Here is a 13,497-nt window from a genome sequence, read left to right on the forward strand (position 1 = left end):
ATTTGAGATGCTTCTGAAGGGCTTAAATGACAATGAGAAGCCAGCAGGTTTCATATTAAAAATATATGAACTGTTCAGAATGAAACATTTAATTCCCACAACAGCCATATCTTTAGAGCTACACATTCCTCGGTCTACAGCAAAGCAAAAATTAACAGAAACTTGAGAAGAAAATTATCAGGGTCTCTTTCTTGTGCTGTGCTAACTTGGTGTTTCCTCTGTACTGCCTAATGATTTCCCTAGTTTGCGGTTTCCAGTGTTGCACTTGAGAATTGTTCTGTAGCCAAATTGGCTCTGGTATTAGGGAAAAATTAGGTTGATTGTCAAGGGAAAGATCTTATCCTGTTTCGTCCCACTGTTGTTAACAATAACATTTTAGGCAATGTACAACAACTCTTTTTTCTGTTACTTTTTTAAATATGCTATAAAAGGCAATTTAAGGGGGTGGGGAGCAGAGCTTTAGATCTTCTGGGCCACAGACTGTTATCACATAAAGGATGGGTTCTGTGATGGTGAAAACAAATGTATAATACACATAATGTGGAGATATACTGCTATTCTGATATGTTTCCAGTCAGCAAAATTCATCACATCCGCTGTGAAAGGTGACTCCTGTTGAGAAGGTTTGATTTTCATTAATTAGAACAAAAGTGCTTCATAAATTATCTGTTGAAAATGTATAATGACAGAAACTCATGTTAAAGGTTTTAATGTAATACTATTTATGTTTTCACTTTGGCAGTAATTTCAGAGGATATGATGCAGTACTTCTTTGCAGTTTATACTGATGTGACAGTTGCCCAGCACATTCTTATTTGCAAACTCTTTGTACCTGATTACGTGATTTGACTTACGAGCTATTTACATGGGATTTTCTCCGCGTATTTCAACTTCTGAAAAGATTGGTAGCTGCTCATTTGCGCTCCAAGCAGTTATTCCCTTCACGAAGGATGAAATTCATAATTTCATGTGATAGTATATTATACAGTACTTACTAATATATTCTTTAGCAAAATAATAGATTTTGTAGAGTTAGGAGAAGAGCAGTAGAATTGGTACAGTAACTGTGCTTATATAAATATCTAGACACATAGTCTTGGAGTGTAATTTTAGTGTGTATCCAGAACTGCAAGACTCCAGTAAATGCAGGTATCTTTACTTTTCTTCTGTGTACCACGGTGTTGTACTACCCAAGGAGAAGCAAAGCAGAGAAGTTCGCTCCTGCAAGGTCTCCTTTAAGCCTAGTCTCTGCGACTGTTCTTCCCGTTTCAATGTACTGAATATGCTTTCTTGCAACAGAATTTTGTCTCAGTTCCCGACAGACAGCTGAGAACAGATCAGTGGCTCCAGCAACAGGAGGCTTTCGAGACATCTGTTTTTCGCTCATATAGTCTGTGTTACGCTCTGTCAAAAGTAGGACACATCTGGGGAGAGATGGTAGGGGGAAGGAACATCCAGACCTCCTAGGGGTTGTGTCTGTATGAATCAGCAGGTTGGTTTGTGCTGACAAAGAGGGATACAAGATAATAAACTGAGTATATCTTTATTTACTGTAAAATTTGAGAGAAGGCATTAGGCTCCTCTCTGAGGGAGCTGCCAATCCGGCTTGGGCAGAATGGGGAAACCAGTTTCAACATCAAGACACTCTAAAGTGATAATCAGCTTGTATTCATGGCCAAACACCTGCAAATGAAATTAGAGTAACAGTGAAAGAAGCAAATGGGCAATTGTAAAGAGGGTGTGATACCAAGCAATCCTGTGATTTCAGAGTGATGCAAATGCAAAGCAGGTGGCTATGCAGAGGTGAATGGAAGATGGCTATGTGGTCACCAGGTGTGGAGAAGTGAATTTTTTCAAGCGCCATGTCCTTAACATGTAAGGAATTGCAAGTTTGCACAAAGAATAGTTCTTCTGTACGGTTCGGTCTGCCGTAAATATTACACTTGTGACAAAGCTCAGTTCTGATGTAACCATATGAAGCGAGGAGTTTGTGAAACACTGTGGAAGTTGGTCAGGTTGGTCACTAATAAGGATGGACCCATGTCTAGCTGTCAAAGGTGATGCTGAGTTAAGCCACAAAAGAGCAAAGTGACATAAGAAGGAACCTTGGGTGATGTTTAGAAGCAAGGTGAAGAAACGGCAGGGATGGCAGTAGCCCTTTTGGCTGAAAGAAGGTGAAAAATCCTTATCAGATCGGAAGTTGTTGATGTCTTCAATTCCTGAGTCTCTGCGTGGCTGGGTAGCAGCTGGGGCCAGAAGCCTGTTGAATCTAGGAGCGCAGGGACATTTCTTTTAGGTAAATGTTCAGCCGGCATCTGTTTTCTGTGTATTTTTCAATTCAGGACTGAAAGTCAATCCATATGCACTGAATGAGATCGGTTTTCTGCCTGAGCAAGGACAGAGAGGGCCGCAGCAGAGTGGAAAGGTGCAAGCTGGCGCTGACGGCTTTGTTGAGAGCCTGTGGAGAGAGAGCTCAGCTCTCCCCAGAGAGGAACACTAGCTCCCACTGTTCCGATGCTGCCTCCTCCTCGGATGCAATATGGAACTTAAAATCTTGTGGCTCCCTTCAATTAAGGCAGTCTTAGGGTTTGGCAGTGGTTTCAGATGTGCATTTTCCCTGGATTCTTTGGATTAACCTCCTTCTCTCTTGTAAGTGTATTTAATTTTGGATTTCCAGGTGTCCTGAAAGTGGATTTGGGACTGTTTGAAACTTCCTGGTGATGCTGTACTTTAAATATTGTCTTCTTGATACATTCGTGCCAACAAAAGGAAGACTTCAACCTTAGAACAGATGGTGGGTTGACCCCTGGTGCTTAATAGTGTTCATTAGCAGCCTGGGGTTGGCTGGCCTTTTCCTAACAAAAAAGTCAGAGGAGAAAAGTTGTTTTGTTGGAATTTGCTTTTGAAAGTCAAGTTTTATAGGATGGCAGGTCCTCTGGAACGTTTCAGGGTGTCTGTTGCTCTGCCATCCCCACTGCTCGTTGCCCAGCTATGATTTGTCACCCGTTTTAGGTCTGTTTGTTCTGTTTTTCCTACAGTGTGACATAAGAGGATCATATTCTTCACATTCAACTCTCTGTGCTCTGTTCTCTGCAAGTAAATAACATTGCATATGAAAGGGTAGCATCTACCTAAACCTCAAGGTTTTGGTGTCTTCTCTCACGGAAGTACTCACATTTTCAACTGTAGCAGCTGAGGGTATTGCAGCTGAAAAGTTACTGAAGTTACAGTTATGATTTGTTGTCTCTATACACAAATTCTAATTTTCAGAAATAAGGTTTATTACAAAAATAAGTTACCAGTATCCATTTAGAATACATTATAATGTTGGCAGTTAAGTGAGAATGCCTTGTTTGGAGCCTGTTATTCCTAGAAATGTGTAATTTCTACATAGTCCTTGGAATAAAATCACTCTTTCGTTCAGTAGCTCAGACGTGGTTTAGCTCTGGTCGTGCTCTTCTTTTTAGTGTCTAGTTAGAAACGCTGCCTCCTTCTAAATTATTCCACACACGCATGAACTTTACTGGTTATGCCCCAAGTTTGCTGCATGTAGTTCCTCGGTGAATCAGGGACTGACTTCCATTTGACCTAAGTGCTTCTCACTCGCAGCATCTTTAGCTTGAAGTCCTACTGCTGCCGCTCTTATTCCACTATGTAATATTCATGAGAAAGGTCTCGCTGGTTTTGGTAAGACTGCTCCTGTATAGTAAAGACTATTCATTTGAAAGAGATCTGTCGGTACAAGCCAAGTGTTTAAATTCAGGGATGTTTTCTACTGGATACTGTTGCAGTCAAACACAATGTTATCTGTAAGGCACCCTTCTGAAAGTAGGACTCACCTCAAATGATCTTGATAAGTTAACAGGGGTGCATCTATTTCATCTCGATTTTACATTTGTCAGCTTTTGATAAGACATAAAGTGCTGTATTGAGATGTCACCCATTTCCCTGAAAAATCTTTAATATTCATTGTCATGGTTATTTTCCAGGTGTTCAAATGAAACTGTATTCAAAAAGGAAGATTTATTTTGGGCATACAATTTCTGCCCCACTCCATACTCTTGGACAGCACTTCTGGGCCTTATTTTATACTTGGTTTTCTTTGCGCCTGGTAAGCAAATGGTTACTTTCACAGAGTGAGTTTAAAAAATTGTACAGCTAAAATGTTAGGTGGTGAGCCCATGTGTTAAACTGAGATTGATCTTTTTTCTAATTCTTAGGGATGGGCCCTATGCCCTGGACAGTCAATTCTGAAATTTACCCACTTTGGGCAAGAAGTACAGGAAACGCATGTTCATCTGGAGTCAACTGGATTTTCAATGTGCTCGTGTCACTGACATTTCTGCATACAGCTGAATATCTTACATACTATGGTAAGAAACAGTTTGTGTCCATGTTTGCAGTACTATCATTGGCACATAGATTTTCTTTAGAATATTGGCCTCTTAACTGTTTTGCACTGTGAAATTCCAAGCGTAAAGGCAAAAATCTTGACCAGACATACTTTACTAGGACTAGAGACCTGACGTGACCTGCCTGGATCAGAGTTTGATCCTGTTTTCATAAGAAACATCTCTTTCTGTCCATAGGAAAGAATCTAGAGAGTTGATGAAAACATGGAAACTGAAAAAACCTTTTAACTTACTGAAGTATGCCAATTTCCACTTAAAAGTACAGCATCTGCAATTTTCCATTTCATAACGGCATCTGAGGCCATTATCAGATGTTCTTTGCAGAAATAGCTGTGTACTTTAAGATGCTACTGCCCTGCTCCCAGCTGTTGATTAAGTCCTATCTTCTGGAGCCTGTGGAGAGATTGTCAGATTACTGCTTAGCCACTCCAGCGCAAGTCATCTAAATTACATTAAACTGATACTGAGTTGTTGTGACCTTCACATCAGTACTAGTACAGAGTCCTTGAGCCACTCTTAGCCATGCCAGTCAATTCCTTGGAGTCATCAGTCTAGAAACTAACTGTAGGTAAATGTGTGTTGGCCCTCTGAGACCTTCCCTGGGTCCCTAGTTAAGCTGGGTGATGGGAGGAAAGAGGCTCAGTCTCAGTGGTTATTGTCTTGGCAGAATAATTTTACATAATAATTGGGTGCTGGAGTCACAAGCATTATTTTACTCGTGATTATTTCTTTTTGCCAAAATTTCTCATTTTGTGGGTTGCCTCAGTGTGTCCTTTGCTGTTAAGATAAACAAAGTAAGTTCTTGCTGTTCATATCTGTCTTTTTAGTGGGTATGCAATAATTCAATTGCTGTTTATTTTAACAGCAGAATGACTTGCCAAAAAAGGATCTATATCATCTTCCGTGTTAAATGAAATTGCTGTTGTTAATTTGCTCAGGTGATGTAATAAAGCAGGCTTCCCCTGCATCCATAGTCAAATTGTTCGTTGTTTGATGAAATAGATGATACGGTTCAAATTTTTACAGATATCACAGGACTTTGTAAAAGCAGCCTCCTGCTTTTGTCATTCCTTTGTTCTATCACAGAAGAAAGGATGGAAAGTTATGTAACCTGCATATTGTTTTCTGTTGCAGGAGCGTTCTTCCTCTATGCAGGGTTTGCTGGCTTGGGACTCGTTTTCATCTATGGCTGCCTTCCTGAGACTAAAGGGAAAAAACTAGAGGAAATTGAATCTTTATTTGAAAACAGGCTATGTACATGTGGTATGTCAGATTCTGATGAAGGGAGGTATATTGAGTATATTCGGGTGAAGGGAAGTAATTACCATCTTTCTGACAATGATGCTTCTGATGTGGAATAATTTTCAGCTGCTGATATATTTAATCATTTAAAAGCCTTCTGAGGGAAGAGCAGCTCTTTGATGACCTCACTGCCCTGCTTCTGGTCTGGTTCTCCTTTCTACTGTCTAGTTAAAAATGCCTTCATATTCAAAAATGCTCCATTTGGGAGGCAATTCGGTATGCTCGTGTTTTCTTGATAACTAAAAGCAATGGCTTCCAAAAAAGATCAAATTCCATGATTATATGAATTAACCAACTGTGTGCAGTACTGCACCCTCCCAAGGTGTTCAGTGCAATGCCCTGCACCAAATGAGTATAGAAGGCTCTCCCAAGATGGTTAGTGGTTATCCGTATCTTCAGTGCTGACACAAACAATACAATAATTAATCAGAAAGCAGCTGAGATCCGTCTGATGCCCATTCCATAGCGGCCTAGCATATGGGTCTGCTATGTCGTACAAAAACTGAGGAATGCATGAGCTGCTGTAATGGTAATCATTTAAAAGGATTAACTGAGCTTATTATTCCTTATTATCAGAGGGAACATTTCCCTAATTTACCCTAATAGAATTTCACTTCTATTTATTTGTGAGCATGAGTAGAGAGCCATACTCACCTATGTGGTGTTTCGCTAGGGTGGCATAAGTGTGGGTTACATGGGGTTATCCAGCCGCTGGTGCTCTTTGAGTATACACTACAATCAGTAGTTGGTACCTGTGAGATAAACTACCAAAAATAACCTTCTGCTAGCAGTAAAACAGAACTAAGTGTGTGACCACATGTACAAAAGAACTGGTATCTATTGCGAAGTACGAAATAGAGGCTTCAGTTAGTTGGAATAAATCATTTTTGTTTCCACATTTGAACATTGGGGTATGTGCCTAGTTTTGCACACAAAATATCATGAACTAAAAGGAGTAAAAGGAGGGGAAAGGTTTTGTGCTGCCAAGTGTACACTGAGCTCCCCCCTTGTGCCCTTTACTCACGAATAATCATATTGCCTTCAGGTTATTTGTGCAGAGTAAATGAACCCCAGCAAATTTTTCCTTCAGAAGGTCTTAATTAACCATTGTCTTACTGGATCTGAACAAAAGTATTAGCAATGGACAGAAGCCTTCATCTCATATTAATTACCTTACTGAAGCATTGCAAAATTGTCAAGAAAACGTCCGGCACAAAAATCAAGTGGACTGCCTTTAGCATGGTAATGAAAATATTTATGGTATTTGTTCACCTGACATGATTACTTGCCTTGGCAAATTGGCTTTTATGCGGCTACATAAAAATATTATGATTTTTTTCCCTTGCCCTGGCCTCACTGCTTTAATTCTTCAGAGGTATGAGCTTGAAAGCATCAGGAATTCAAACTCTTACCTTTGAAATATTTGCTTCATGAAAGAATGTGGAAAACCTCCTCTGCCTATGGTGGGTTCCCCGTTTATGTGGTAAAAATACATTTATTTTCATTGTGTAAAAAATGTTGGGTTCGTTAGCTTTTATAGGTATATTTCGTGGGCTTTTCTTGGGTTGAAAAATATTTTGAATGTAAGAGTACTATCAAAATGAGACTGGATGTTTGTTACTAAATTATTTTTGTTGGATAAAGTATGGATTTTTTTTTGTTGTCGGAATGATGAAGTCTGATGAAGTCTGACGTTATGCTATGCAGGTGGTTTTCTTACTCTCTTCAATTATTGAACTTCAGTGATTGGGGTCTATTTTGGGTCATTTTCATTTTTACTGGATTAATGAAAGAAGTATTTTTTAAAAGAAAACATTTTAAAGCATCCCTCTGTAATTTGACTGGAAGTAAAAGGGGAAAGCGTAGCAGACAGAGGGAATTTTAAATGAATCATGGTGAACGGTGGAGCCGGAGCGTTTCCTGGTGCAGCGAGAGAGCTGGATTCTCAGGCCTTAGATCTTTCCTCTCCTTTAAGCGCACAATGTTTTATGCTCATAAGCACCAGCTGTAGAAAATGTTCAGCTCTCCCAAGCCGTATACGAATATAGCCCCTGCAGAATGTCTCCGTTAGGCTGTCACCTCGTTGAAGCCTTCACCAAAGGTGCAATACCTTAAATGAGAAAAAGGGATACTCGTCACCGACAAGAACAGGATAGTTGTAAGGGTACGGAGGCTGCTTCTTGCAGCTGAAAAAAATCTGTCTGTCAGGACCGAATTCAGAAGAGTTTCAGTATCTGGAGCAGCGTAGGAGTCGGTGTTCTAACGTCCAGCCTGTGCCTACCGCTACCCTACGCAGGGACAGACTGAAGCAGGTATTTGCAGGCTTTTCCGAGGAGGGGCTGCGGCTCTGCTCCCCCTCGGCGGCAGCCCCTGCTCGCCGCCCTACCTGCCCACGTCCCCCTGGGGCAGGCTTTTCAGGAGCCAGGCCAAAGCCCACGCGAGCGTCCCTGCTCAGGCGGGCTGCAGCGCTTCACTGGCGCTTTGCTGCACGGAGGTCCACAGTTAGAGGAAACCGTTGCTTTTGTTTGGCATAACGAAAGCAAAGGCACGATAAAGCTCACTCTCTCAAGATCAGTGTCTTTGTTTGGTTTTTGCAGGCAGTGCTGGGGCTCTTTAACAACCGAAGACCATCTTTCTTTGCCTGCGTTGTTTCGCGGACGTTCCCAAAAGTGACATGCAGTTGTGTTCGGTCCTAGACTAACTTTCTGACACACCAGCTGGATCTTACTGAAGCGATTTTCTGAAGTTTTGCATCCCATGCTCTTTTTTTCTTAGGCGATGCGATTAAAACACGTGCATTTTATTCCTGATTGCCACTGGTAATGAGGGTGCAAAATATATCAGCTTCTTTATTGTCACTCCCCCCTCCCACCCCCAAAGAGTTGGGCTTAAGTCTTCCTTTTAGGATTGCTTTACACAAAGATAACATTCCGTACCTTAGAAACAGCGAAGCTAGTACCAAGCACTATGTGTAATAAAAATGAGATCAAATAAATACTTGAAATTAATCTTACACAATTAGGGTTTTATTTTTAGAATCTGTGAACATTTTTAATGTATGAAGAAAATTAAATAAATGTTTCTATTTTGCAACAGATTTTTTATATTTGTGCATATTTTAAGTTTTAAGAGATTTTGCTAAGGATAGACTTATTAACATTCCAGATCAAAGGATAAAAGTACAATGTAGCTGAATAATTTCTTATGACAGGGTTTTAATTTATAAAGTAGCGTAAGTAGTGTGTCTAAGCACAACATTGTTTTATTAAAAGCTTTCTGCAGAAGATGTGAAATAGTTTCTTCACAAGGCCTGCACACTTAATTCAGGTGTTCTGTGCATCAGGAATGCTAATAGAACTGGTTGTATAGTTTTGCATGAATTGCATATTGATTATATACCATAATTTGAGGTATTTTAGTACATCTGATGCTTTAAATATTTTCGTCTAAGAGCAAGTATAAAAGAAACAATTCCTGATGTATTGTAAATCTTTTTAATTTAATTCACGTATAGTGGTTTGTTAAACATTTTTAAATTAAAATAATTTTTTAGGTCATTTGCACCTTGTTTCTTCCCCTTGTCACTTTGTTGATCAAAATCAGTTTTTAAAAACAGACACAAACCTGTTTTGAAAATAACAGCGGAGTAAGCCCTTAGGACTCGTTTTGAGAAATGAAGTTCAGCTGCTACTCCTGTGTGTTAGTTCATTCTCCTAGACATTGCCACCCACTGACTTGCCGTGACGGCCATGCCAGAAATTTTGTAATAAGAGAAAGGTGCGTCATGAGGAACGTTGTTCTAGTGCTGACTTACTAGTGAATGAGCTGAAAAATGCAGCGTTTCACTTGCGAAGGAGTTTAGTGGTGGGAGGGTGGAAGAGCAAAGATGCCACATCGCGAGCCCTGCCAAGTCGCGCGCCGGCTGGGGCAGCCGTCGGCAGCGTAGAGGAGTTGTCTCTTGCTTCTCCCGCTGTGCGGGTGCCTGGGGGCCGGTAGCAGCGGTGATGGGGCCAGGCCGGCTGCTGGACCTTGCCATAGGGCCGGCCCTGCCCAGTCCTGCAGCAGGGAGCGGGAGGAGAGGGACCGGTGAGACTGTTGGGAGCATGGCCATGCTGCACAGCGGCGGTCCCAGGGAGGACAAGTGGGAAGAAGAGCACGAGTGCTTCACTCCCACGACCTCACGGAGGTGAGAACATGGCACGCGAGTTCAGAAAGCTAGTATTTTTTTTCCTCTGTGAAATCTCTTTTGCCCTTCTTAGTCCCTCAGGTTGAGGCTGGAGAGAAGTTCTGATTTTCAGGGGCTGTTACAAGACTCCTGGCACTGAGCAGGGGTCTCTCCTTCGGGTATGAGGGTCTTGGGTGCAGCCCCAAAGCCTGCAAGGGGTAATTAAAGATAGACCTTGTACTTCTCAGCTTTATACCCAACTTTCTACTTCTCAGCTTTAACATTCTTCTGACATGGTTGTCTTGAAATTTTGCTTGTATAGGAGGCTTTGCTAGCCAAACATTACTAAACAAGAAAGAGGCACAGTCTTCATGGTATAGAGAGGTCTTCAAACAGAAATAAGAGAGAAGACAAAAGTTCTGCTAAGCACTTTAAAGAGTAAGGTATTTGTGCACTTTTTTTGAGAGAGTCAGGCTAACCAAAACCATTCCTCTGCATTGGGAAGAAAATAGAGCTATGTGTACCAGGCCAGAAGCAGATAATCCCACAATATGTGCTTTATGGCAAAATGTGTTTTTATTGCGGGTAACATTTACAGCTTACATGTAGCTGCTGCCTATAAAGTGACTGAATTGTTCTCTGGATTTTAAGAAGTCACATTTTTTTGTGCAGAAATCTTAGTGGTTTTCTATCAATATTCATCGCCTTGTGTACAGTACAGTTAAGCATAATCCACAAAGTGATCTAGGTTGTGGCAGTGTTAAAAATGTCAGCACAGTAAAATCTAGGTGAACATTGTTGAAGAAATATTGTTGTTTGTGATACTGGGGGTAAAGCTCCCTAAAGGCAACTATATATAGATTTTAAAAGTCTGAGAAAATGGCAATTCTTACCTATTTTGTGTATGTTTTCATATAGAGAAGGAGTTTTTTATGTGCCAATAATCATTACTGTAGTGTTTTGTAAATGGGTGTTAATGGTGTTTCAGAGTTCTGTATATGAGAATATACTTTAACCACAATGACCTGTTAGTGTGAGCCAACGGCATGTTTTTAATCTTGCACCTTTTCTCAAAGGTGTTCACTTGTCAGCTTCAATAGAGCTCATTCACACCAGTGTAAGTTAGACCAGAATCAGGCCTCAAGAATCCAGAGTTCATCTAAATCCCCACTTTTTTGCATTACACAGAAAGTATGTTTTATTTGAATGATTTGGCATGTTTAATTGTGAAGCTGAAGGTATGGTTCAGTTACGCTCCTCAGTTTCATTTGGATATAATTTTTTGAAAATTGGTTTGACATTTCATCATATTTATATAAATACTAAGGTGAGCACTGATTAGTGATAATTACTCGTAACATCCATTTACTTATAAATGAAACAGCAGTTTATGAAGTGTTAAAATAAAGGCAAATTTCTCTTGCTGCCTTAAACTTTCCACTGACTTTGGAGGGAACTGAATGTACAACCATCATTGTGACTTCTGCAGGAGAAGCTTAATTTTGTGGGACAGATCCTCAGCAGGTGCAAAATGACACAGCCGCGTGGTACCAGGATGCCTGCTCTGACTTACACCGCAGGCTCTGCCAAGTGTACCCCTGTCATCTGCTCAATTTTAAGTATTTGAATAGTCCCTAGGAACTCAATAGGATTGTTCATATGCTTGAAATTCTTTACGTGCTCGAGTGTCCTGCTGGTTCAGGGCATAGCTGGGAATTGGCACTAGTCATGCATCAACTTTTGTCTGGAATCTCGCAACCCTACAAAATCTTTAACTGGATTTTCCTGGGATAAATTCTATTTAGAATATTTGCAATATTATTGGAGACCAAATTTGTAGTAGTACTTTTGTTTTTAATAATAACATGCATATGAAGCCATCAGGCATACTCTAATCCCTGGATGCATGTTACATTATTTAGTACAAAGCAGGTTTTGGCAAAACTAATTGTCAAATTGTCTGTTCAGATTATTTCTTAACAATGTCAAACATGTGCCATTTCCTTTTGCAGCCAGTCAAGCCTATAATGTATGAAAGTGTTGTACATTTTCTGAAACTTAAGTGATGTCAAATTATTTAATTGAATTCTGTTCTGATTGCTTTCCTGAAGTTTGGTCTTTAACATAAAAATATCTTCAATGAATTGTCAGTGCCAGAAGTGTAAATGAACAAAATAAAAGGTGAGATAATTAAATACAGAATCTTTCTCAGGCTTTTATTTGTTCTAGTGTTCAGATTGCCTTTTAGAGTTGGAAAATCTCATTGCCCAGCAAAATGCGCTAAAAGAGGGCATGGGCATAAAAGGTATTTCATGGGCATGAAATAAGTGATAAGAAGAATGGTCTTAAATGTGTTTCAACCCAGGGAGTGTTTTTGTGATGATATCAGTCCTTTAAAAGCTGACCATTTTCCCTTTGTTGGTAGAGGATTTAATTAAAGAATTGAATACAGCTGTGCAGTCCTAAAAGGCTGTCCCTTCCACAAGAGCATGCAGCACTTCTTCGCTGCTTCCCTATTGCATCTCTTGCATTGCCTTTTTACTAGGACAGGAAGAGTTTAAGAGGGTTACTATGACTGTAGTTGCAGCTCACGTGGAGGGATGGACTATTTAAGTACCAAAGGTGAGGTATGACCAAAGAAATGGAGTTTACACACTTTTTCGTGTGAAAAACCTCCTGTGCTCTTTAAAAATCACAGATGATCCAAGTGTTTCAATTATAATGAACTCTAGCGCTGTGCCGGGGTCAGCGTGGTGAGCCCTGGTTGCTAGACAGACCTCAGCCATGGATTTTCACTGTCTCTGACCCAAACACAGACCAGTTACGGTGGTTAGTGCTGCAGGAGCTTTGAGCCTCCCCCACGTGCAGGGAGGTCAGCGTGTGCGCACGTGCATACACGTGCACACCCCTGACAGCAGTAACACTGCTGCTCCTGTCCTGCTCTCCTGCCATCTGGAGTGAGTGTGGCTTCTGGAGACCCTCTAGCTTGAGGGGAAATTGGTCTTGCTCCTCCCTCTTACGTCCCCCAACTGCATGTACAAGTATCAAAACATTATGAGATCCAGAATCACCTCCAACAACATCTTCTGGTCCGGGAGACAGGGAGGTCACAGCCTATGGCCGTACAACTAATGGATGGGCTGGCACCAAGAGACTGCTCAGTAGACCTGTATCTGTAGCATGGCTTATCTCTGGGAGGGCATGGAGGAGGCAATCCTTCTGTAGTGACAGGTTATGCTTTTTTGTTTTCTTGTTGATAGTGCTTCTAAAGGTGATGAATGGCTTCTGTTTAGATTGCTTGTCACCAAAACCACACAACAGTCTTGCGGAATAATGAAAGGCTGGTGACTCTACTGTCAAACAGTCCATTTTTTTGCTTTCTCCCATTCCTCTCTGCTCCCACTGCTATCACAAAACAATTACTGATGGATATATCTATTGAATGGCTTCTGACATCTGCAGAACTAAATTGCAGGCAGTAGTACTTGCTCCCAAATCTTCTGTGAAAGATGTGCGAGTATTTTCAGGATAACACCCACAGGCATCCGTGCTGGACAATGCTGCATTTGAGCCAAAGACGTCCACAGTGCTGCGCAGCCTTTACTTTGTGCATGGCCT

General features: G+C 40.9%; 1 protein-coding gene across 1 annotated transcript in view; it reads left to right on the plus strand.

Moving 5' to 3' along the window:
* Positions 1 to 12,081, plus strand: part of SLC2A13 (solute carrier family 2 member 13) — a 175,027-nt gene extending 162,946 nt beyond the window's left edge. The window contains exons 8-10 of the mRNA XM_068930516.1: positions 3,990 to 4,111; positions 4,221 to 4,373; positions 5,547 to 12,081. Coding sequence (XP_068786617.1) covers positions 3,990 to 4,111; positions 4,221 to 4,373; positions 5,547 to 5,773 — 502 coding nt within the window. The 3' untranslated portion in view covers positions 5,774 to 12,081. The remainder of the gene's footprint in view (positions 1 to 3,989; positions 4,112 to 4,220; positions 4,374 to 5,546) is intronic.
* Positions 12,082 to 13,497: the final 1,416 nt, after the last annotated feature.

This window comes from Struthio camelus, chromosome 1 (genome assembly GCF_040807025.1).
Source record: "Struthio camelus isolate bStrCam1 chromosome 1, bStrCam1.hap1, whole genome shotgun sequence".
NCBI classification, from domain to species: Eukaryota; Metazoa; Chordata; class Aves; order Struthioniformes; family Struthionidae; genus Struthio; species Struthio camelus.